At 42.6% G+C, this 26,662-nt stretch overlaps 1 protein-coding gene across 5 annotated transcripts in view; it reads right to left on the minus strand.

Annotated features, from left to right (window-relative positions):
- Positions 1-20,442, minus strand: part of LOC113881224 (E3 SUMO-protein ligase ZNF451-like) — a 91,118-nt gene extending 70,676 nt beyond the window's left edge. The window contains exons 1-4 of one of the 5 annotated variants that reach the window (XM_027524066.1): positions 17,705-20,442; positions 17,259-17,342; positions 9,364-9,444; positions 1,627-7,941 (exon numbers count right to left, since the gene is read on the minus strand). In XM_027524066.1, the coding sequence (XP_027379867.1) occupies positions 6,448-7,941; positions 9,364-9,444; positions 17,259-17,342; positions 17,705-17,725 (1,680 nt within the window). In that variant the 5' untranslated portion in view covers positions 17,726-20,442 and the 3' untranslated portion in view covers positions 1,627-6,447. Of the gene's footprint in view, positions 1-1,626; positions 7,942-9,363; positions 9,445-10,420; positions 11,231-17,258; positions 17,343-17,704 lie in introns of those variants that run through there. The other 4 variants (XM_027524062.1, XM_027524065.1, XM_027524061.1 and 1 more) reach the window with 4 other exon arrangements.
- Between the last annotated feature and the right edge of the window lie 6,220 nt (positions 20,443-26,662).

Consider the following 26,662-nt stretch of genomic DNA (forward strand, 5'->3'; position numbering starts at 1 on the left):
AACCAGGAATTACTTAATGAAGACATTAAGTTATAAGGGATGACAGTACAGCCATAAACACAAAATCCAGGGAAGGAGAAGGCTAGTTGTTTGACAAATTAGCTTCTCAGGGAGGTTAAGACTTTAAGCGGCACCTTGAAAAACAGACAGAGGCCACCGAGCACAATGCTGAGTGGAGACTTTAAGAACAGAGCGCAAACTCGAAGCTCAGCTCCGCCACCTGAGCAAATCGTTTAACGTTCAGTTCCACTTCCTTATCTGCAAAATAAGGGTGCATTTCTACCTCAAGAGTCCCCGCTGCCAGCACAGTGCCTGATACACAGAAGCTCTGCTGATGGAGGTTCCCCCCTCTACTTCCTTCCCAGGCAGGGAGACAACATTTTATACCCAATACTATCAAGGAGCTTCCAACATCTGTCAAATACAACTTTTGTCAAAAGTTAAAGAAAACAGGAGTTGTTATAAGCCATTAGACAAAGCAACATACATCCAGCTGTGCTAATAATCTAAATGAGACTAAATTATCTGCGTTCTACCCAAGGCAGAAGGGAATGGGCTACACACTTGAAAGCAAGAAGCTTATTGTGATTAAATGTCTGTTTTTTTTTAATGGAACTGAAAATTTAAAACTGTGTTTAGTGACTTGGAAAATGTCTTTTTCCCCATCACCCACACCACTGTTGCCTCACTAAATAAAAGCACTATAGATACATGGATCTCAGACATAACGCTTTTAGCACGTCAAGGAAGTGTGAAACACAGGCATTACAGATAAAAGCAAGAGTTAACAAGAGGTCTAACTGTAGCCCTTAAAACTGAATGCTTGATAGAGCCACTTTTATGGGTAATGAAAGGAAACAGAAAGCATAGGATAGCTCATGGGGAAAAAATAGCTATGAAATTCTTACAAAGGGACCACCAACAGAACCTATAAGATAACACTTGAAGCATTTAAAGTCAAAGGATTTTTTTTAATTACCAGATACAATGCATTTACAATCACTTCTACCAAGAAACATACTGCTCAGGAATATCAGAAAACACAATGCAACTTGAGAGATCTCCAAAGTCCTAAAAAAAACTACAGACAACCTGAGAACTCTTACTGAATTGACAAGACATCAGAAAATCCAACAGATCATTTGAAATAGACAGTTAACATGACAAAACCAGTAAAGCGTTTACAACCTAGAGAAAACCGATTAAGATATGGTATTAAATATGTCAGGGCTTCCCTAGTGGTTCAGTGGTAAAGAATCCACCTGCCAATGCAGGAGTCTCGGGTTTAACCCATGCGTTGGGAAGATCCCCTGGAGAAGGAAATGGCCCGGACAGAGGAGCCTGGACAGAGGATCCCCATGGACAGAGGAGCCTGGCGGGCTACAGTCCATGGGGCTGCAGAGTCGGACACTCAGTGACTCAACACACACACACACAGTACATGTGACAGCGGTGCTGTAAGTTCATGATGATGAACTTAAAATTTCTGGTAAGAGAGAAAAGATGCAACTGACCACAAATTACGTATAGCAATACATGCATGTGAAGACTATACAGAAATGAGAAAATAGTACTATCAGGAAATAAGAAGGCATTAAAAACTGAGGAAATTCAATAGCCAATGAGTAGTATGAGACTGAATTGGCTACTTTTATTTTTTTAAGAAAAAGACATTTTTAAGAGAGAACTAGAAAACCTCTTAAAATAATGCTGAAGGCATTGCATTTAAACATACAAAACCACATGAAAATCCTGGTTAGTAGAGATTGGCAGAATAAAAAATATAATCTACATCAAGAGATTAAGGAAGATAAGACATCCTTTTAAGAAGAGGTTTACATAAAGGGAAAGAAAAGATCAATACAAAGAATAACTGAGATGCTAACATCAAAACGACATACATGTTTGGCCTGTGATCACTTCCTGATATATCACACGAGAAACTCAAATAATCTCCAGTAATATCTCAATGGCACTGAACACTACTACAAAAAAGGTTTTCATCCCTATAAAGTCAAGCAGATGAAAAGAAAAGTAATACAAAAGTACCACCCCACTAATCAATACAAGAAAAAAAGACTTAATAAAACAATATTCTCAGCACTCATCCAGGAAGAGAAATTCCACAACATATTTTAAGTTTACAAAACTAGTTATATGTGGAGAAACAACTAAGCGGGTAATGACAGGCAGGAGAGACATACAGATCTGACAGTCAATTACAGGACCAGCCACTAAGAATGGCATCTTTCAAAAGATAAGGAAACCTGAACAGTGCAAGTCTGGGCAAAACATGCCTCACGCCATTAAAAAAAAAAGTTTTCAGTTATTGCAGTCTTTAAACTATTTCTGCAAAGATCTAATCCTTAATTTCTAACCTTCACCAGAATCCCAGTCAATTAAGTGTATCCTCAAGAATACTGAATGTGGCGTTTAACTTTGTTCATCCATGTCATTTAACTCTGTATCCAAGTTTATAGCTAGAAGAGATTCTGGACTGTGCTGATTCCAACCTCCTGTTTACAGTACCTGAGAGGTTATCCTGGATGGAGCAGGCCTTTAAGGACATTATCAATCAGGACACTTAGGCATCATTCAGTAAATTATTAGTATAATGGTAATGTAACATAATGTAATATACTAAATAGTACCCAAGTAGCCTGAGTTTATGCTCTCCTCAAAATATTATTTTGAGGGCTAGGTAAATAAATGTAATAATACATAAAGAAGCTGTCACACAGTAAATAATAATAATAAGTTTAAATGCAATTACACTGATAAGCTGTCACACAGTCTGAAAAAAAAAGATAAAGTGTCAACAAATATACTTTAATTTCCAAATATCTTTGTTTCTTATTACCAAGCAACACACCCACTTACAAATGAGCTGTGTTACTATGGCTATGAACAAGGTTAGACATAAGACAAATGCTTCAATCAGAAACCTAGAACCTAGAGACAGAAAACAAAGCTGCCTCAATGCCCAGAAAACTGAGCCAATCACTAGTAACTAAAATAGCTACTGCTAAGTTATTTAAATAAAGGCGGGGGGACATACTCTACAAGTCCTTCTGAAATGCATCAACAGTGCTGTAATGAAAATAAAGTAACATTCAGAAGGAGAGTACCCTTAGATAGTGCAATTGTACAGATGAGGCATAAACTATAAGATAAAAAAAGCACTATACAGAATTCACATAAATATCACCAGCGACATGCAAGACATTAAAATGTTGTTTTAAACAATAGTGTAAAATTCAAAAAGGCACTTCATATAACAATGAATGGAAACAGTATTTCTGTGTACACACAGTAAACACGAGAAATCTTAGTTTCCACATACATTTTATATCTAGTCAAACAATGACATTTTAAAGAAGGATCATTAGATGCATCCCTTTCAGGAACACCACATCACTCAACCTGTGATGACCGCGAGGCCTCCTAGAAAACCCAGCGACGTTCAAACATCAGAGGCTGGCCTGATGGAGGATCTTGGCTTTGCACACGGCAGACGTGACCTGAAAACCTGTTATCTGACTAATTATGAGTTCCAAATACTACTGCGGCTGTTTCCCTAGACCAAGTCCCCATTTTTAGTTTTATAACATCATCTTCATTCAAGTATGCCAGAGAAAGACTTTAAAATAGCAATAATAAAAAAGCAGGTCAATCGCTTCTTCTGCAGTCAATCGCATCACCTCCAACTAAACCTGCTCCCACTCTACTGCATTCTGCTCCATCCCCACGAGATGGCCGCGTGCTTCAGAAGTCAGCTACCTGACCACTAACTGGATGATTTCTCAATACTTTTTCATTTTTAGGGAAGACCTATGGAGGTCCTTGGGCATATCAATCAGACAGTGGGAAAGAAATGCTACTTATCTTGTTGCTATGGAGCAACAAACATAACGCAGAAGGAAGACAAAAGAAATGCTGCTCTATGAGCAGTGAGGAAAGGAGGAATACACCGAAGTGAACACAGCTAACTCTACTCCAAGGTACACTTAAACTGGTTACAATGGTAAATTCTACATTGCGTCCTTTTTTAAACACCATTAAAAGTAAAAAGTTTCAAAGGAAGAGCAGGTTAGGTGAAAATGCCAGAGCAGTCTCAGAGTCAGGTCTTCAAGCACCATTAATTCCAGTTCAAATTTTGGAAAATAAGAGTTCTCAAAAGTCACCAAATTTGTGACCCAGCACCTAATTCAGGGAAGGGATGGAGAGAAATGGAGAAGCGGGAGCAGTGTGAAGAAGCCTCAGCTAACTGGGAACACCTCGGGCAGCCATCGTGGAGTGTCAAGGTCTTTCTCTCTCTCAAGTTCCCACGGCTATCCTTTCACAGAAGAAACTAGAAGGTCACGGCAAGGGCACGTGAGGCCGCTGAGCTAGTGGGCCAAATATTGTGAACTATTATCATCTTCGTGTGATTTCTTAGGCTTTTGGTTCTTTCAGCCAGTTATCAGTGCTCTTCTAGGGTTCAGTTTGAAGGACAGCTTCTTTGAGCATGGGCCTCAAACAACGTTAGTAAAACTTGGTGAAAAGTACAGAAAAATTAAAGGTAAATGTTAACTCTAAATAAGCCCTGACCAAATTTGCCAAGAGGAAACTATCAAGACTGCAACTTAAGCTTCATCTACCAATACGACAATCAGAATCAATTATAAATTATCCCTGAAATTATCTGACAAAGTAGCTTCCAAGTAGGGATATATGCATCTTTGACTGCTACAGCACACACAAGGAAAGGAAGAAAAAGCAGACAAAAAGTGTGCTGAAGGTGGTTATGACGAGGAGAGAGGATGGCCTTCCAACAAGCCATTAAAAAGTGGACCACCAGGAAAACATCAGGTACCACTATGCAGGCAAGAAACAGAAACCACATGAATGCGAAAACGGTGTCAGAGTCCACCAACAGTGGACCCAAAATACTACGGGAAGCAGAAAAAAATGCAGATGCTTAACAAACCAAGAAATTACAAAATTATCAGTCTATTGATAAAATTTTTTTCTATTTGGCCAAGCAAATAATACTGGATGATGTATTCAGACCCCTCCAATTTGGCATCTTCTCCATCTCTGAAGTCACGCTGTGAAGACAAGGGTCTAAGGGCTGGGACACCACACAGCCACTGCCTCAGGATAAAAACACTATAGGATGTTTAGCTGAGGTATCTGCTGTCAGTTCCAGTCTGATGGAGAAACAGTACCTCGAAGAGCTGGGAACAAAAATGTAAGTTGTCTCTCATGGTAGAGTGTGACTAGGTTAAGGGACGAAAAAACCAAGAACACATCACTGAAGTCTTGACTTCAGACTTTCAAGAAATCGTTAATGGAATCTAGAAAGGGAAGTGTGTGAAATGTACTTTTTACTACATCCACAGTTACACTCTGAATCTGAAGGATTTCTCAGTAAAATCTAGACTGATAGCATCCATTTATTACAATCAGAGGACCAGACTATCAGGCATGTTTGGAATTCTTGCTCTTTCAAGAGTTCAGATTTTGCATGCCGAGACGGTGTAAAATCCTTGATTTCCAGGGCACTAATATGCAATCTCTCTCTTTTTTTGTTTTTAGAGCTTGATGAATCATCAAGCTTAAAGTTTAGAAAGCAGTCAAGGTCATCTTGGTGAAATGTCCAGATTATCCTGCAAGAACAGCATGATCAGGTCTCACAGCTTGTTGATGCTTGACAGACTTGGGAGTGACAACTGCAGATAATTAATTCTGTGTAGCTCTGGGTGGTGAAGACAGTTACTGTGAAAGTTTCCACAGAGATATCACAGGAAAGTCTTCTTCCAGCTGGTGTTCACAGCCCATCTAGAATATCCAGCCACACCACTGGCAGGGACTGGATTTGGCAAATTTTGATTTGAATTCCAGTTCTTGACATATAGCTTCAAGGCTGATTCTGAAGTCTTACAGAGACTGACAGTAGTATGGACACTTGGTGAGCTGATCACCCTGATACAGAGAGATTAAAACACATTTGTCGTTCTGTGGACAAAAAGATGTTTTGTGACGATCTGACAAATGGAAGCCTAAACAAGGAAGCACTGATGACCTAAAAATGAATGATCTGCCTCTGGTGTTAGAGATAATAGGTTATTTCCAGATCCAAAACCTGCTCGCCATCAGTTTATCAGTGAGAGTTTTCTGAGGGGGAAGAAATCTTTATATTTTTCCTTAATCATAAAAGGATTTGGATTCCTGAGGACCCACCTCTAGACTTATTTTGGACTAGAAATAATGCGTAACCTTTGTTCGATCCAACTCAAAGTCTCTACTGCTCACTTGGCCAAGAAAGCACGAGTCTCTGTATTATCTACTTCATTCCCAAAGTCTAGAACTCAATGTCAGCTGTGATCATCCCAGACACGTATTCAGTGTCCTGTGGGGGAGGGGGCATTGTGCGTGGCTGCACTGCAGACCGTGAATGGGTCACTAATTCTTGTACCCATGGCGTTCCGGAGAGTCTGCCCTTTTTCTGTGTCTATAGGGGTGGTTGCGAGGTCTGTACCAGTCCCCTCGGGAGTACCCGCGACTGTGGTAATGTGCTTTCTGGTCGTGACTGTAGAAGCATCGATGCTGGTTATAGTATTTACTGTGGTCTTTATAGTCGTTTTCTTTCACACTGTTTTCTTCTGCAACAACAGCATTCACATCTTGTCCAAAGAGGCAAGTACCATCAAAGGGCAAGTGTGAGATTTTCTCCTGGGTCTTCTTCGTGAGGGATGTGAGCCGAAGCCACGCCTGCCTTCTGTAGTCTATTGCCATCGCCATAACTCTGACCACAGAGTCCATTATGTCCCTGGTAGTACACAGCTGCCAGAGGCCTGCATCCATGCCATCAGATATGATACATCTTGCCTTTCCACGATCAAACTCGGGGTCATGGACCAGGTCCTCCATGTCTTCCCAGAGTTTACGCTGATACTGCGTCATGTAGGCCATGTAGCTGGCAGCTCGGGCTGCGATGGAAGCAGCATGGTAGAACCTGCAGCCCATGACCTCCATCTCCTTTGAGGTGGAATCCAGGGGTGACGTGGTGCCTCCTCTCCTGCTGTGCTCTAGCGCTTCGACAATGGGGCCCCCTGCTGGGGGATTTGGCTGGAAAGGAGAGGTGTCCTTAGCCACAGGATACACCCTGTGTCCCATGAAAGAAGAGGGATGGCAATCAGCAGGGTCTTTGAAAACCTCCGCGGTGGCAATTTTCAGAAGAGGATGCAACGGAGGGACCAAGCGCTTCTTGGAGGTCACACAGTCAGGCTTCCCCTCACACGGTTCTGCTTCTGACTGTAAGGTGACTCTCTTGATAACACCTCTCTGTTCCATTCTTTTCAACAGCCCTGTGAAGCTGGACTGACTCGGGTCAGCTGGCTGCCCTTTGTCGTCGGCCGAGGGGGACTTGCACTCAGCCTCTTCTTCGACTGCGGATATCTGTTCTTCTCTGGAGGTGGAGATGTCCCAAGGAACCGAGGAGGCCTCACCTGTGCGGGAATGATGAAATCGGAAGCAGCTCCTGGACTGCAGGTCACGTATCACTCGGGACATCTCAGCCACCTGTGTCTGGAGATACAGGAGGGCATCCCGCCCGTGCTGGGAAGCTGGAGACTCTACGGGCAAACCCTCCTCGACCTCTGAGGAGGCCATAGACTCTTGGGGCACCAGGAGTGGAGATGGAGGCAGACTCTGGTAATTCTGTGATGGCTCAAGTGTCTCTGTCTCAGAGATCTTAATATCTGAATTACTGTGATCATTTCTCTGGGTCTCCAATGGGTTCTCAACGGAAGAAGGGTGAGAAACCATCCTTTGAGGACTGCTGGCGCAGCGCCCAGAGGAGGAGCTGCTGTCTCCACTGGGAGGAGGAGCCCTGCAGCCAGAGCACATTTCTGGGCGACGACTCTCTGAGGATGGCGCCTTAGACTCAGGCATTCTCTGGGTTATCCACGTGAACAAGAGAACCAAGGAAGAAAGAAAATATGCTTTTAATATGTTAACTTTCAAGTGCAGAGATGCATGTCCAGTAAGTAGAACTCAACTTTTTAAATTATTATAATTAACAATGAAACATACAATCCACTTCAGGTCAGCAAGGGGATCACAGAAGTCAAATCCACAAGTTTCATTACCCCAAAAGCCCAATACCAACTACTGGCGTTAACCTGGCACTCTATGAAAAAAGAGCAAAAACAAGCCCAGTTCAAGGGGCGCCATCCTAGCCTGCTGCTTATTTCCATGTTAGAATAAGAGGTAACAAGACTGCTGATGAAAATAGTTTTTTTAAAAATCCCATTGAACATGTGTAAGACAATAAGCAGAAGTTAATAATGGCAGAGAGAACATGGAAAAGTTCCACTGAAGAGAAAAAAAAAATATTTCTAAAAGTCCCCCATTGCAGAGACACTTTTAGGTCCCTTTAAAAATTCTCATTCACTGACCATAAATAACAAAATTTTCCAGGTGGGCAGTTCTCCTCTATAGTTTGTAGTTTTCAGGAGCTTTGTAACCTTATTGCATCCTCACAACAACCCTGTGAGGTAGGTTATTATTCTTATGTGATAAAGAAACCGAAGTTGATAGGCTACTGATCCAAATTCACAAAATAATAAGGAGCTAAGCGGGAACTAAAACCTAGGTATTTTGATTGTAAGTCCCAGTCCCAATCCCTTGTGTATCATAGGCCACCCTGAACACACAGCCAGGAGTCCTCTAATCCATCAAGAAAACAGTCCAGTAATAGAAATTCGGGCTAAGACAAAAAAAAAGCAAGACAAGACTGATAAAACGGCTCAGTTACTTTGGTTCTCAGAGTAAGGGAAGGATTTGTTTAAGGGTCAAACACACAACCAAAAAACCACAGTTCAGAGAGAACCCCAAATATGAGGGGGAGAGGCGGTTAGAGGGACGATGCCTAAATGACCCAGCAGCCTTCCCCACAATCCATTTCTAAAGGAACTTCTCACAGCCTTTCTTCCAAACAGAATAAATTTTCTGTGGCCACGTGGTTCTGGAAGAAAAGGATCCAGTTCTATAGGGCATCTGAGGAAAGACAGGAAAGGAAAAGGGTGCCAAAAATATTGCAGTTTTATTCCATTTCCCTTTCATCAGATACCACCTTCAAGGCTTAGGACACTCCTGTGTCATGTAATACTTTCACATCCTCGCTCAAAGTAGAGGAACAAAGCTAGAAGCAGAACTTCCAGGCTAAGGACTCCCTGCACTACCTCTCAGGGCTATTCCAACAGAAATGGGCCGTTTCCTAGAGCACAACAGCGCCTAAACATTGACTTGATGACTTCCTTTAGAGGACATCTCTGAACTATGAAAAGCGAAGAAACCCAAGTTAAATGTACTCACCTCACGTTGAGAGGTGCTGGGCTCATCATCATCACTGCTGACCAGGTCAATGTATTCCAGAACAGGCCTCAACGGTCCTTCCTAGAAAAGAACGAACAAACTAACAAACCATGCAAAGCTACTCAAGCTAAATTAGCATTTAAGGCAATCCTTTTTGTTGATGTTGGGACTGACTGGTGAGAACTCTTCTGAAGAGGAAACCTTATGGGTGGTACAAAATAATCAGAACAAATGCAGAGGGAAATGCTCAGAGTCCATGACTAATAAATGATAAAACCTGAAAGAGCCCAAGCCACGAAGGGTATTGGGACTATGCCGACTCCTTGGGGAGAGGATTAGTAACACGGGAACGGTGCTGCAAGAACACAGACACTCTAAGCCAATGCTTTTCAGATGAGATGGGGATCTCTGACTAGAAGCTGGGCTGTATTCTGCAGTCGTGCATCAAACCTGGCTCTCCTTCATCTTTTCTTTCCATCCACTCTGACTCTACCATAGACCAAGTCTTGAACATGAGACTTAAAAGCCTAGATCTTATTCTGTAGGCAAAAGGCAATCAATAAATACTAAGATAGGAATAACATCAATCACACAGAGAAGTATGGCAGCAAGAAAAGCAGGAGCAGGATAATTTATCAGTCCACACATAACAATGCAAAACTAAATAGCAGAGATGGCAAAAATAACGGAAGGGCTTTTTTTTTCAGACTGTAAAGAATCTGCCCACAATGCAAGAGATCCAGGTTCAATCCCTGGGTCGGGAAGAACCCTTGGAGAAGGAAATGGCAACCCACTCCAGTATCCTTGTCTAGAGAACTACATGGACAGAGGAGCCTGGCAGGCTACAGTCCACAGGCTCGCAAAGAGTTGGACATGACTGAGTGATTACACTTTCACTTTCATGGTGCATATACAAAAGGATACAAAGGTGAGATGGAAACAAACACCAAAAAATAATCAACTATAAAAAACAGAAGTCAAACAATAACAAGAAGTCAGAGCTATCTCTAAGATTTCAAGCTTGAATGACTACACAACAGTCACATAAAAGGTATACCTCTGGAATATGGAGATGGAAGGCTGGCATTCTTCTGGCCATAATGGGTGATGTACAACTGGCAGACAGAGGCAACTGGCAGACAGCTGGAAATGCAGGCCTGTAGTCTGGGTACAGGAACATTACTGCAAATGCAGACTGGAAAGCTGCTCCCCTAGAAAATTATTAACTCTAGAACTAAACTGGAACTATGATATTACCAAGGAGGGCAAAGAGGACAAAGAAGAAATTCAAGGAGGTTCTTGAGGAAATGATGGAATTTTAAGATTTAAGAAGAGCTAAGTAATCAGAGATCTATGAGAATCAGGAATGCACAAATCCAAAGAATCTAAAGATAGAGAAAACCTCAATGAAAAGGTATCAATGCAAATGTGGCCAAAAATACTGAGCACCAAAAAAAAAGCCACAGAATTTAGCAACAAGGAGATTTTAAAATGTCTTTGAGAGAGCAACTTTCAAGAAAGTAATGAGCATACAAGTCAGACTACAACATTAAGCAGAAAATGAGGAGTAAAGGCCAAGAGTGATTATTCTTTCAAAAAGTCTATGTTGAAAAAAGAGAAAGGAGCACAGGGGAGATTAGGGCTGGGGAAAGATTTCTCAGGTTGGGAAAGATGGCTGTTGGGAAGCCAAAGTGATATGTTCAGTTGAAAAACTAACAGAAAAAGACCTGGGGTCAGGAGACAGAGGATAACATCTAGGTAAAGATCCTCTCTCTGAGACATGGCATCCAGTCCTACAGACAGCTTGCTTCTCTGCCAGCTTCCATCCCTCCCCAAGCAGGAAAATGCTTTCCCTGCAGGTGGGGTGAAAGTGAAAGTGAAAAGTTGCTCAGTTGTATCCAGTCTTTGCAACCCCAAGCACTATCCAGTCCATGGAATTCTCCAGGCCAGAACACTGGAGTGGGTAGCCTTTCCCTTCTCCAGGGGATCTTCCCAACCCAGAGATCGAATCCAGGTCTCCCATATTGCAGGCAGATTCCTTACCAACTGAGCCACAAGGGAAGCCCACAGAGGGGTGATTCAGCCGCTAAGATAAAACCAGACAGCAAAACTGGGCAGGGGCCCCTTGATAAAGTAATCAGGATTTCTGCCTAAACTGTAAAAATGGACATTTAAAAAAAGAGGGTAAGAAGAATATTCTCCTCTGTGGGATCACAGAGGTGGATCACCTACTTTAAGACCCAAACCTGCCACTTGTCATAAGACTGTCAAAGTCAAACAGTCAAGTCAAGAAGGTAGTGGAGGAGAAAAACTATAATAGCTTGCTCTCCTCAAGAAATGTACATTAGGAACTTTATTACATGCCTACTGAGACAGCACACCAAGAAAGTCCCTGAGCTACCAGAAACCAGGAACACACAGAGGCTGGGGCAGAGCTTCCACGAAGGGAAAGCAGGTAGAGAAAAAAGGGAGATGACAGGCTAACAGGGCACAGAGCACAATGGGACAGGCAGAAAACACCACCATCAGGACAATGGTCACAAATGATGAAAAAGTAGCTGCAGAAACAGAAGGAAAGGCAGGAATAAGGAGAGATCAGAGCAGCAGAAATGCCCCACTGGGGTCAGCCACAACACTGACACAAGCCCACTCCTGAACTACTCAACGACAACGACTTAGGATTCCCAGCAGAATAAAACAATCAGGATTGAGGCCCATAAATGAGAAAAAGCAGGGGTCATTTATTCATTTACTCAAAGCGTGTTACGGAGTTATAAGTGACAGACAGGTAGAAGAAGACAGCATGTGTTTCAGACCCCAAAAGGAAGAGGCTGAGCAGAAGAAACAAAAGGTAACTATCCCAAAGGAAAATACTACTTACAAACACTCTACACTACAGCTAATTTTTACAGTGGATATGGACAAGCTTCCATCATAATGAACCTAAGGAATCAAAACCCTTTGGCCCTCCATTTATTTCACTCTAGTCGGGAACATCTGTCACTGAGCCCCATTCAGGCAATGGTGCTCAACTTTCCATGTACACTGTTCCATTCAATCCCCCACTCCTTGGCTTTTATGCCATGTAACAAAGGAGAAAACTAAGTGAGGCCCCCTGGTTCTGTAATCACAACGCTGGCTGTGTGGCCACACCAACTCTGAGCCAGTCCAAAGTATACACACTACTTTTAAATCAATACTTATGTCCTAAGCTTATAAGATAAGCTACTGTCTCCTTTAATATGAGCAAAAAGACTATCTGCTCTTGTTCCCAACTCTGAATAACTCATAAAACTGACCAAAAGATAAGTTATTAATTCTCCCCAAACAGTAATGTTTATAATACAAATATTAAGAAAAGGTAATTTATTATGTTTACACTGGCTGCTTATATCAAAAAGTATAAACGCATGTGGTTCTCCGATCACAAGGTATTTTTTTTTCTTAAATTTGTTCCATCTATCAACTCTTTCCCTCCATATCAGTAACAAAGTCAAAGAATTCTATTACAAGGCCAAACAATTTAGGGGCAGGAGCACAGGCAGAAGCAAAACAGCTTCTGTTCTGAGGAACACGGTTTAATATTCTAAGGTTTAAAAAATATTTTTAAAGAAATAAGAAGCTTTCATCTTTAATTTGTTTTCTATTTCTTTAATTTTGTACCTCTATGAGATGATGTTGCTGGTTAGTCGCTAAGTCCTATCCAACTCTTTTGCAACCCCCTGACTGTAGCCCTCCAGACTCCTCTGCCCATAGGATTTCCCAGGCAAGAATACTGGAGTGGGCTGCCATTTCCTTCTCCAAAAGAGCTTTCATCTTGTTATTAGAAAACTGATTCTCATACAATGCCAACACCAATTACCTACTAACTGAAAAGTGACATCAATATACTAAAATACAGTCTACAGAAAAGGCAGATAGTCTACTTCAGTCTAAAACAAACAACATGAATTTGAGCACAGATGCAAAAATCTAATCTGAAACCCTAAATAATTGATATATTTTCCCACACAAAGAAAAGTTCCAGACATAATGAACTTCTACAGTCCTGCCTGATTCAAACATTTCAAATGATTCCCAAATGCCTACTTTAAATCAAATTTAGTCCACAATTCAAAATCTATACTATCTGTCCCAACTGCTCCTCTTCCATTTAAAAAACAAAAACAAAAAACGTATCCTCCAGAACTAAGCATAATTGTTTTCTCATTTTGATGACTTGTTTCTTCTCAAACTACCCTTTTAAACACATATAAACACAAAATGCTCCCTGTGCAAAAGTAACAAACCGAAAATCATGTCTTTTTTTATAGCACATGTACTTTTTTTTTTTTTGCACCATGTACTTTTTATAAAAGAACTCTCTCCTACAACTATTTACAAAGTCCTCCTCCCTATCTCATCTCTCACACTGAAACACTGACACTTATGAGCAGGATTTATTTACAGCTAATCTCTGCAGCTCTAAAGTACTTTATTCAGGACTTAACATATTATGAGCTCAAACATTTATTGAGCTAGTTACAACCCCAAGACACTCAGCCAAAAACCACCCTATTTGTCCAAAACCCCTTGAAATAATTTATGAAAATATACCTGGATTTTCTTCCCTATTTCCACATGTTCAATGATTCCACACTACACCAATCATCTTGACTGAAGCCTAAACCTCACGTGCTGTTACCAACATTATAACAAGCTGCCTCAGCAGTTCTGATACCTTCTTATCTAAAGTATATCTCTTATCTGTGAAAGATCATGTCATTAGCCCTAAGTTAACACGGTTCTCTGGGAGTAAATTAACTAACATATCCGCAGTTTCAAAGGATGCAGAGAATAAAGATGATGGCTGAAAAAGGGAAAGGAAATATCAATAACTTAGAAAATTAGAGCAAAAAACCTAAATGAAAAGTGTGTATGGTAACATCTGGGCTTCCCTCATAGCTCAGTTGGTAAAGAATCTGCCTGCAATGCAGGAGACTGGGGTTTGATCCCTGGGTTGGGAAGACCCCCTGGAGAAGGAAATGGCAACCCACCCCAGTAGTCCTGTCTAGAGAATCCCACAGACAGAAGAGCCTGGCAGGCTACAGTCAGTGGGGTAGCAAGAGTCCAAGAGTCGGACACAACTTAGCGACTAAACCACCACCTTATGATAACATTCTGTCTCCTGAGTTAAGCGATGTTTACACAGGTGTGCTGGCTCTGAAAAAAAATCAGAGGGTAAAGTTACAAACTGTGCAATTCTCTGTATGTGTATTTCAATAAAATTTAAATGAAAGGGCTCATTTTTGCATCTCCACATCTATAGCCTTCCTTTCCTTCAGCATGCTAAGTTTAGTTTTGAACTCTGCATTTTCCAAACCACACAAAGACTACCGTACCACTAGGTGGACACACACGGATTAAAGATGGGAGAGTTAGACAAAGAATGAACTAATAAATCTAACCCAGAGTAAATCAAGAAGAAACATCACAGTGTGCTTTTTGTATCTGAAAAATCTTAAGCACAGAACTAGTCATTATCTTTATTGAACAAGCAATACCCAGAGCTGTCAAATATAGACTGGGTTACAGAGTGAAGTAAAAGATTCTGTTTCTAATGTGTTTTTATTGTCACTGAAGTTTTATCACCAAAAAGGCAGAAGGAATGTTTGTAATAGGTTTCTTCTGGTACTGTAATTGCATTAATACATGTAAGTCACTTATCCATTTGGAACTAGCAAACCTTTGAACTTATATTTGGAAAGAGAGATGAATACAAAATGGATCAAGTTGAACACAATTACATTGGTTGTGTATTTTCTATTCTGGATACAAAGATAAAACAGATCCTCTACATTTAAAGTAATACTTAAAAGAATATTCAACTTCAGAGTAACAGAAGCTTATATTAGGTACTAACAAGCTACAATACAATTCTCCATTCCACAAAGTACATATATATATATATATTTAAATCTTATTTTTGTAGAGTCCATCTGTGACTCTCAAAGTAAGCCCTATAGTTCATGAAGAAGTGTGTCCCTCTTTAATTTCCACAAAATGCCAAAGTAAATACTCTCCATTCATAAATTTTGCCATATTCAGGGAGAACCTTTATCCTAAAGAGCCAAACAAACTTCAGAGTTCAATTTCTTCTACCACCATCCCCCAAAACTTAAAAAATTTAAAATGAAAAGGACAGCATACCACATAGAGGGGCAAAGGCAAAAAAAGCCAAGAAAAGATCTTGTGAAAGATTCCTAAACAAACTCATTGAAACACAGCACAACAGATCATCACAATGGTCTAATGTTGGGGTACATAGAGGACACTGTTTAATAACCAATCTTTGAAAACTAAAACTGCCCAAGAACCAAAATACACAAATACACATCCGACAGGGAATTAAAGAAAGACTGCGTGTATGCATGCTTAGTCCCTTCAGACATGTCCGACTCTGCAGCCCTATGGACCATGGCCTGCCAGGCTCCTCTGTCCATGGGATTCTCCAGGCAAGAACACTAGAGTGGGTTGCCATTTCCTTCTCCAAAAGAAAGATTATACACCTTCAATAACAAAACTTCAACTAAGTGCAGAATTCAAAAAGAATCCTTTACAGTACAATTCTCCAGCTAACGAGGATACTAAAATACTACTTTAAGCAGAATCTTTATAAAACTTTAACAGTCTGAGGTGGAAATTATCCCCAAATATATCACAGCACCTCCTTCGGTTATTGCAACCAATGTTTTTCTAACTGTGTTCAGAGCTTCCTATACCCCTGCAACAACATGAGGATTCCTGGGCCCTACCTACAAATCCTGATTCCATAGGTCTGCAGCGGGGAGCAGGATTCTGCACACTTCCACTCCCTCATGCTTGAAAACTCTGTCAGAAGGGGATAAACACAGAAAGATACAGGATGCTCCTGTGATGCAGGCCCCTCACTGTGAACCTGGCCTGCGGGACTGTGATGTAACAGGGTGACCTCAGAGCTCAGTGAGGTCTTCAGGGCACCTGCCCCCACTCTACAGAGACATACAGGCTCTGATGCTGACCTCCTGCAGCCCGCCTCCTTCCCCCTCACTAGCCGCCCCTTCTCCCTAACCTGGGGGCCATCTTGCAGAAGTTACTCTGGTCTCAATTCAAACACAGTCTTAGGAGACCAGAACCCTGTGCACACCAGCGGCTCCATGTACAAAGGAGAGGGGGAGGCATGATCCAGGGTTCAACAGGCCCACAGGCCACAGTCTCTGGGATGGCTAAGGGGGCGGCCGAGACCTCTCTCTGGGCAAACGCTCTACTCCTGTGTCCTGCTGCACGGTGTCCACTCTGATACCCACTCCTGTGACCTGGTCCACGGTGTCCACTCTGATACCCACTCCTGTGCCCTGGTCCACGGTGTCCACTGATACCCGCTCCTGTGCCCTGCTCCACGGTGTCCACTCTGATACCCGCTCCTGTGCCCTGCTCCACGGTGTCCATTCTGATACCCACTCCTGTGTCCTGCTCCATGGTGTCCACTCTGATACCCACTCCTGTGCCTGCTCCACGGTGTCCACTCTGATACCCACTCCTGCGCCTGCTCCACGGTGTCCACTCTGATACCCGCTCCTGTGTCCTGCTCCATGGTGTCCACTCTGATACCCACTCCTGTGCCTGCTCCACGGTGTCCACTCTGATACCCACTCCTGTGCCCTACTCCACGGTGTCCACTCTGATACCCACTCCTGTGTCCTGCTCCACACTGTCCAGTCTGATACCTGCTCCTGTGACCTGCTCCAAAGTGTCCAGTCGGTATGAGACGTCCACACGTTTGCTGGACGATGAGTGAACAGGCGAGGGGAAATCACATCGCGGCTTGTCCCGCACAATCTCTGACTCGGAAAACCCCAAATACCGCTGCTACTTACACTCACAAACTGGATGTCATCTTCGTTTTCCTCCACGGTTGACTCGGACGCCTCAGGCCCAGCTGGAGGGATACATTCTATTATCTATAAAATAAGCCAAAACACAGTTATCCAGACAGCCATGGCTCACAGGAGGCGATTTTTCCAAAGGGAATGAAAAGGCAGAGCTCTCGAGGAGACCGCCCGGAGCCCCAGTCCCGGGACCGCAGGCCCCCGCCGGCCCCTTCTCCCGAGGAAGGAAGCCTGCCCACGGGGCCAACGGGCCTCGGAACCCGCGCCGCGCCCGGGCCCAGCCGCGGCCCCGGGGCCGGGCCGGGCGGCCATTGTTGCCCCCGGCCCAGGCCCACGCCCCTGGGCCCCCAGGCTCCGGATCCCGGGTCATAGGCCCCCAGGCCCAGTCCGCACCCTCTGAGCCTGCAGCACACCCGGCCCAGCCCGCGACTCACCTCAGACCCTGGGTCTCCCATCTCCGCGACCGCCCGCCTGCCGGCACCCGCGCTGCGGTCTCCGCGGCCGCCTCCCCCGCCCGGCCGGCCGTCAGCCCCGCGCCGCCGTGACCCGCCGCCGCGTGACCGCTGAGCCGCCGACTACGCCGCCGAGCCACCGACGCCGCGGGCGTAAAGGGATGCACGCCGCTTCCCGGGAAGAGCAGCCCGCTAGGCCCGCGGCCCCCAGCCTCCCTCGCGCCGCCCAGGCTTCCCGCCCCCGCCGCAAAGACCATTGGGAACTGTAGTTCGGGCCAACTCCCCCGACGCAAGGGCTGCTGGGAACTGTAGTTTCGCCCACACCGAAACCTCCCAAAGAGGCATTGGAACAGCGCGGGGAAAAGACCCTAACCCTTGGAGGGGAAAAGACCCCTCCTGCGCTTCTTGAGGTTGACGTCACTGTCGCTCGCCGGGCGGAGGACTGGCTGCGTCCTGTTTCACAGGGAAGGAGGGGGACGAGGATGGAGAGGAGGGCGTAGGCGTGGGTTCTGTGTTGTTGTGGAAGCGAAGCTCCCTGATAAATCTTAACCTTCAAGGCTGAGTGTTAATGCAGCACTAATTTATTAGTGCTTTTTTCTTCGACGGGTCGGAAATCTGGCTGTTTAGCTGAAGACTAAGATCAGAATCTCTAAACTGAACTGAGCTGAAGATCAGAATAGAAATCTGAGGCAGTCTTACCCTGCTCACCTGTTCGCCATGTCAGCCGCCACTCAGAGCCTGTATTGACGCACCTGAGGAGGAAGGCTAGGGTTGACCTGAAGAAACCTGGCAAGGCTGGAGGACCCTGATTCAGTACGTCTAGGACCCGAGGTCCAGCCAACTGTATTTTGGGGCCCTAGACCAGTGATACTATATCGAACTTTTAAAGATGTTCTCAGGTAGTAGGTTAGTGAAATAGAATAGTTGACTGTTTTCCAGTGTTCACACTCAAAAAAACCTGTAAAATAGTCCACTTATGTTCAGATATGTGTTCTCATTTTTTTCACTTACTGCCTTACCAAAAATACCTACTCGAAGGTTTTGAAAAGAGTTTAAGTTGGAAAATTCTTAGACGCTTTTGTTGCCTGTCTGCATGCATGCCCAACATCTGTTACCTGTTACAGGCAGTAATTATTGCTTAATTCTGTACTTCCCACATTTCCACCATGACTTTATGAGTTCAATTGCTTTTATACATCGTAAGTTTGAGAATTTGTAGAAGCAAGTTGAAAATGAGAGACCTGCTTGCTGTGTTTCCCAAAAGTTGTATGTGAAGTAAATATTTCTAAAATTTTTAAATGTCTATGCAAAACTTATATTTAGAATTCTTCTAACGTGCTTCTGAGAGTTCAGTGGAAAATTTACTTTAACTGTAGGTAGGAGTTAATGGGTAAAATTTGGAAAACAAGAGCCCAAGTATGACCATAACTCTTCAATCCTTTTCATTGCAAGGATTTATCGTGAGGACATAATTTAATCTGTAGGAAAACCGTCACGCAAAATTTATTTACCACAAATTTGTAACAGCAGAAATTGGAAAACATCTAAATGTCTATTGACTGGGAATGGAATGGTTAAACTTTGGCATGTACTTGGCTCAGAACTTAAAGAACCTGCCTGCAATGCAGGATACCTGGGTTCCATCCCTGGGTTCTGAAGATCCCCAGGAGGAGGGGATGGCTACCCACCCCAGTATTCTTGTTTGGAGAATTCCAATGGATAGAAGAGCTTAGCTGGCTAAGTCAATGAGGTCACAAAGAGTCTGACAGAAGGAACTGAGCCACTAACAGTTTCACTTTTACCAACATAAGAATGGGACAGACTGGGACCCTCTGTTGCAGTGCTGCAGTGCTTGCAGCTCGACGTGCTTCTCTTACAGCAACAGAATACAGAGAAACTAAATGGGACTAAAAATGCAAGCACAGGTAGGGCAAATTCTGAACAAAGGAGACCAAGAAATTCAACTGTTACTTCTGAAGAGCCCAGAGCAAAAGCAGGATACTGTACATGCCCCCTGCACACAGCACCACTTGGGTGGGCAAAACACCTAAGCCACCCCTCCAGCCTGACCTCTGGACTCACCCCTACCCTTGAAACTGTACAAACCCCTGTGTCCTTGCCTTTTGAAGCAAAATGCTGACTCAAGAGTTAGTGATTGGGAAATGTGAAGATGTAGAAACAAAGAATAGCTGTTGGGCTAAGGAACTGGTAACAATTTAGACTATAATTCTGCCACATAGCACAGTTACCAAACTCCCAGTTCCCTGAAGGATATAAAGACCTGACACATATTCCTAGATTGTTTTTACAGGAAGCAGCACCCCCCATCCCCAGATAAAAATTGCTGACCACAAGAACATAGATCGTGAACTGGTTGAAACAAAATTGGAGATGCTTGAAACTTCACCTTGGTGCCAACCAATCCAAGAACTGTCCTTGAGCTGATCACTTCCTTCTCCTTAAACACTGAAACTTCTCACTACCTCTCCCGCGGTGGGGCGGAGGAAGGATGGTTCAACACAGTCTTGAGGGCCTTAGCTCACTGTGGCCCCTTTTGCCTGGCAAAGCAATAAAAGCTACCCTTTTCTACTGCACCCAAAACTCTCTATGTTTCTCTTTGGCACCAGTGAACAGAGGCTGAGTTCTGGCAACAGAATTTTGGGGGCTCGTCTGGGATTGACTGGTGGGCAGGTGGCCCTGTGGGGCTGCTAGGCTTGATTAGACTGAGTTTTTCTCCAAGCCAGCCTCTGGAGATGGGGGGGGGGGGTTGGACAGAGGGTGGTTGGGAGATGCCTCTGGAGGCCAAATGGCCAGGCATTCCCCCACCACAGGGCCATCTCCCAATCATATCCAGACTTCCATTTTGGTAGTTGGTGTATAGGGGCAGGGATGGAAGATAGGAGAGAGGCTTCCCTAGCAGCTGCCAAAGCTACCTTTCCCTTGAGGACATCCCCCTCTCCTGCCCACAACAGTCCTGACTTCCTGCTGAGAAAATATTCTGAGGGAGGAGAAAAGTAGCATTTTGGATGTCATGACACCTCTGCCAGCACTTTGGTAAGTCCTCCGGCATACACTCTGAGGCCACTTGACCTTGTCTGTCTGGCGAACCTTATGTTCCCTTTGGAGGATTTTTTTCATCCTGTTTGTAAGGTGCCACTTGGACTAAGGCCACAGGCTTAGGGGGACTTGGAAGCCAATTTAAGCCTTGGGCTATTTGAGTTTTGCTTTTTTTTTTTTTTTTTTTTTGCTTTGTGGCTTCTGTTTGGCTGGCAAGGATTTGGTTTCCTTTGGTTTTGCCAGTGAGTATATAGTAGTAATAATTTGACTCAACATGAGAAGTGCTCCTTGAATTTCATCTGACAGACCCCTAGAAAATTTTTGCAGACTGGTCAACCAATAATTATAAACTTAAAAATAAGGAAAAAATAATTTAACATCATGTGGTCACAATATTCATTAGGCTCCAGAAAAAATCAGTTGAGATGAAACTGTTTTGAAATTCCAAAACTTGTTCTTTTTGCATGTGCAGTTAGAGAAAGCTAGCTTGATACAATACTTTTTTTCAGAACACTATCTCTCAGAGAATAAAAATATTCTCAGAAGAAAACTTGAAGTTAATTCTTATCGTGTCCTTGAAGTACAAATACAGCCCAGTTTTCCTGGGACGTCAGCATTGGGATACTTAGTAAAACTTCAAGCCAAGGGGGAAAAAAGAAGATTTTAAATCAAATGTGTAAATTTGACTATTCTGTTATTTATAAACTAATAAATTTAACTGCAATGCCTGATAAATACAAAAAAATGAAATGAGATCTCTGTCTGGATATATGTATCTCTCAGTATGTTTCTTTGTCTTTGGAAAATATTGTTGGGGTTAATGTGTAAATGAGCTCTACTTAATTGGCTTAAAGAAAAGTAAGTGCTTACAAATAAAACAAATCTAAATTTACCTACTGGTGTCTTCTTGAAAGAGAGAAACTAAGGACGCTTGCATTTATTAAACATGTCTTGTGCCACTTTGAGAAAAGAATTTATGCTTTTGGAAAATGCATGTTTTGGAGGTTACAGAACATGTTCTTAAGTTTGCTAATCAGAGAATGCCAACATGACAAACAGTTCACAATTGCTTTCTTCTTGTTTCTCACTAGAGAGAGGGTTTTTTTTTTAAGTGTTAAAAATGACAACACATAATTAAAGCTACCAAAATGATAAGGGAAACATTTCAATATGTAAAGGAAGCAGGAAGTGAAGTGAAAGTCATTCAGTTGTGTCTGATTCTTTGAGACCCCATGGACTATACAGTCCATGGAATTCTCCAGGCTACTGGAGTGGGTAGCCTCTCCCTTCTCCAGGGGATCTTCCCGACCCAGGAATTGAACCTAGGTCTCCCGCATTTCAGGCGGATTCTTTACCAACTGAGCCACCAGGGAAGCCCATGGAAGCAGGAGATGGCTGCAAAAGAAGGTATGAGGAACAGAATTACATTTTAAGGGAAAAGGAAATAAATCTGACTTACAGGTGGCTGTTTCTGAATGGACAAATAAAATAAGAGATACAGAGAGTGATAAGTTTTGTGGAAAGTGGACCCCAAGAAAAGTATTTTGTACATAATACAAGTTTTCTTGAGATATTGAACCACCTTTGATAACAGACTGTAAGTTTCTTTACCTAAGTGATCTCTTCTATATTTACCTTTGAAATCTTTCATTGTTACTTTGGCTGAATGAGTAACTACAGTTTCACAGGGACCTATGATCCTGTCTCACTGAATGTTCTAAACTCTATATTTTTGATGAAACTTTCTAAGACCAAATTTCTAATAAAGTTCTTTTGACCTCTGGATAACTTTGGGATGCTTCAGTGGCATCCCAATGTGCTCAGTCACTCAGTTATGTCTGACCCTTTGCAGCCCCATGAACTGTAGCCCACCAAGTCCCTTTATCCATGGAATTTTCCCAGCAAGAATATTACAGTGGGTTGCTACTTACTACTCCAGGAGATCTTTGACCCAGGGATTGAACTTGTGTCTTTTGTGTCTCCTGCATTGGCAGAACTGGCAAGCGGGTTCTTTACCACTAGCACCACCTGGGAAGGCCCTAGGCCTCCCGAAGATAGATATTAAACTAATTAGGTTCATTTGGTATGTTAAAAGGCTTCCCTGATAGCTCAGTTAGTAAAGAATCCGCCTGCAATGCAGGAGACCCTGGTTCGATTCCTGGGTCGGGAAGAGCCCCTAGAGAAGAGATAGGAAGGTGCATGGGAAGTATGGTCAAATAAGTAATAAATCTTCTCAGGTTATCCTGGATGGTATACGTCGCCAATACAGATAATCTAGAAATTGTACAGAATTCATAAAGATCTTGTATGTCCTGGTAAAATGTTTTTAGTCATAATTCTAGTTACTATCTCAAAGTGTTACATGTCACAGCAGTAACCAAGTTACTTCTGTCAATTGCACTGTAGTCAGATTTTATGTATGTCATCTTGAGCCTTTTTGTCATTATAGATAGCTATTGTTTCACTCTGATGCCTTAGAAAAATACTACCTCTTCAAGATTTATAGAAAGGACTTTCTAAGATTAAATTAAAATTAACTAGATAAACAAATTTTGTTATTAACAGTAAGCTGGTATCACATTGCAATTTTGTTTTCTCTGTTAAGAATACAAAATTTTCTTGGAATGTGACTTTTGATAACAGACTATGTAAATTTCTTTGCCTTTAAATGATCTATATTTTTAAAAATATTTTGTTACTTTGATAAAGTAATTGAGTACCATTTCACAATGATCTATGAATATTATGACACATATAAATAAAGTTCATTCTGCTTCTACAAAAAGTTAACCCTTGATGGTCAGACTTCTGCTATCCTGATGTCCTTAAAACATGACAACAGTCTACTCCTGAATCAGTGAATTTTAAATGAATAGACAATAGTTATAACTTTAAAAAAATCAAGGCTTTGAGAAATCCAAGATGGTGGCTTAGCTTTTCCTGGCTCCCTAATAAACCTCCGTTTCTATTTGATGAATTAAAGCCTTCCCTGGCTACAGGGCTGATGCCTTCACAGTGAAAAGGAAAAGGTTAGAAAATATGTTTCCCGCCTGGAATATAGGTTCTACAATCCAGTGATCAAGACAACCACTTCACTGGACAAATCATACAAACATTAACAAAAACTTTACAAACCTCTTGAAATTATCACTGTCAAAAGCAGAGACATTACTTTGCCAACAAAGGTCCATCTAGTCAAGGCTATGGTTTTTCCTGTGGTCATGTATGGATGTGAGAGTTGGACTGTGAAGAAGGCTGAGCACTGAAGAATTGATGCTTTTGAACTGTGGTGTTGGAGAAGACTCTTGAGAGTCCCTTGGACTGCAAGGAGATCCAACCAGTCCATTCTGAAGGAGATCAGCCCTGGGATTTCTTTGGAAGGAATGTTGCTAAAGCTGAAACTCCAGTACTTTGGCCACGTCATGCAAAGAGTTGACTCATTGGAAAAGCCTCTGATGTGGGGAGGGGTTGGGGGCAAGAGGAGAAGGGGACGACAGAGGATGAGATGGCTGGATGGCATCACTGACTTGATGGACGTGAGTCTCAGTGAACTCTGGGAGTTGGTGATGGACAGGGAGGCCTGGCGTGCTGCAATTCATGGGGTCGCAAGGAGCTGGACACAACTGAGCGACTGATCTGATCTGATCTGATCATCCTTAATCATGAGACAAGGTTGACAAAACTAATAGAAAAAAAACTGGACTCAAATGGAACAAAGATTAACTATATGGGATTAGATGGACAGTTAAATATTATTATAATTTTTATGACTTGTCTGACATACTACTGGCTTCTAATGTTTGTTTTTCAGATGTTGAAAAGCCCTTTTCTACAAGCTACTTAAGATTTACAACAATTTGGTAATGTACACCTCTGGGTAAAACTAAAATATTTTCCTTTTCTGTCTATCTGGTTCCTCCAGAAATTGGAGACTCGAGTTCTGAGCAAACTTATGAACCTAATGAAATGGATTGTCTCTTGACATGTGCAAGAATCTAGATATTCTGGATGTCTAAAAAGGAGATATCACAGGCAAAATCTGAAGGCAAGCCATGGGCATGGCTTTCTCGGCCTTGAGAGCCTTTTAGAAGTTTACTCTGAAGATCCTAATGAAAGGCTCCAGTGCAGCAGCCAACTTAGAAGACCCCATATGAGCAATTACATGAATAATCAGCCATGTTTGTTGAACCAGACTTATTTTGAACAAATAAGCATTAATTTGGCTGGATTTAACAGAAAGGAGAAGGAAATGGCAACCCACTTCAGTATTCTTGCCTGGAAGATCCCATGGACAGAGAAGCCTGGCAGGCTACAGTCCACAGGGTCACAAAGAGTTGGACACAATTGAGTGGCTTCACTTCAGTAGAAAGGAGAATGATCTAGAGAGGAAAATTATGTCTCAGTAGTATACCTTCATGGATATTAAAGGTTTCTATTTACTGAGGCTTAGCATTTATGATCCATGTCCAAGATGGTTCCTTGGTGCTCTGTTACATTATTATAAAGCTTAATTGAATTAGCAGAATAATATTCTAAGCTTTTCTAAATGTGATCATAAAAATCTATATTTGAATAAAGATCAGATGCCCTGGGAACTGCAACTAAGAGATTATACGCACTGATAAAGACAACATTTAAAGGAGGCTCTCCAGACTAGATAAAAGAACCCATATCAAGTACTCTTAACTAGCACATGTGCAACAAAGCTGAAGGGAACTGACTCTTGAATTCACATTTCCCATTCAAGAAGGGCCTCTGCACTGGACTGTCTAGACGACAAGGGAATACAGGCGTGAAATACTGAGAGAGTCAATTCCTAGGTGGGTTGATAAGAAGTCCAGGGGTCCCCAAGGAAAGAGGGATTTGGGATTCTCAAGGAGAAGACAGGGGTCTGGAATTCTCAAGGAGGACGAAAGGACAAATGTCTTGTTTTTGCTTTTTCTCTCTACATTCCTTAGTCTTAGCCACATGAAACAGTTTATTTTCTTTACACTTGGAACTGATGTCTACACAACAACTCAGTTTAAACTCTGTACTAGGGATTATATAGAAACAATGTATCCTGCCTGAGCACAGTTTCTCCTTCCTGAAAACCTTCTGACTAATCCTGGTATCACAGAATGTATATTATGGGAGTAGGTCTGGTTCAGTTCAGTTCAGTCCAATCGATCATTCGATCAGTCCTGTGTGACTCTTTGCAATCCCATGGACTGCAGCACACCAGGCCTCCCTGTCCATCACCAACTCCTGGAGATTACACAAACTCACGTCCATTGAGTCCATGATGCCATCCAACCATCTCATCCTCTGTTGTCCCCTTCTGCTCCCGCCTTCAATCTTTGCCAGCATCAGGGTCTTCTCAAATGAGTCAATTCCTTGCATCAGGTGGCCAAAGTATTGGAGTTTCAGCTTCAGCATCAGTCCTTCCAATGAATATTCAGGACTGATTTCCTTTAGGATGGACTGGTTGGATCTCCTTGCAGTCCAAGGGACTCTCAAGAGTCTTCTCCAACACCACAGTTCAAAAGCATTGATTCTTTGGCACTAAGCTTTCTTTATACTCCAACTCTCACACCCATACATGACTACTGGAAAAATCATAGCTTTGACTAGATGGACCTTTGTTGGTAAAGCAATATTTCTGCTTTTTAATAAGCTGTCTAGGTTGGTCATAGTTTTTCTTCCAAGGGGCAAATGTCTTTTAATTTCATGGCTGTAGTCACCATCGGCAGTGATTTTGGAGCCCAAGAAAATAAAGTCTGTTACTTTCCACTGTTTCCCCATATATTTGCCATAAAGTAATGGGACAGGATGCCATGATCTTACTCTTCTGAATGTTAAGTCAACTTTTTAACTCTCCTCTTTCACTTTCATCAAGAGGCT

The sequence above is a fragment of the Bos indicus x Bos taurus genome, chromosome 23, assembly GCF_003369695.1.
Source record: "Bos indicus x Bos taurus breed Angus x Brahman F1 hybrid chromosome 23, Bos_hybrid_MaternalHap_v2.0, whole genome shotgun sequence".
NCBI classification, from domain to species: Eukaryota; Metazoa; Chordata; class Mammalia; order Artiodactyla; family Bovidae; genus Bos; species Bos indicus x Bos taurus.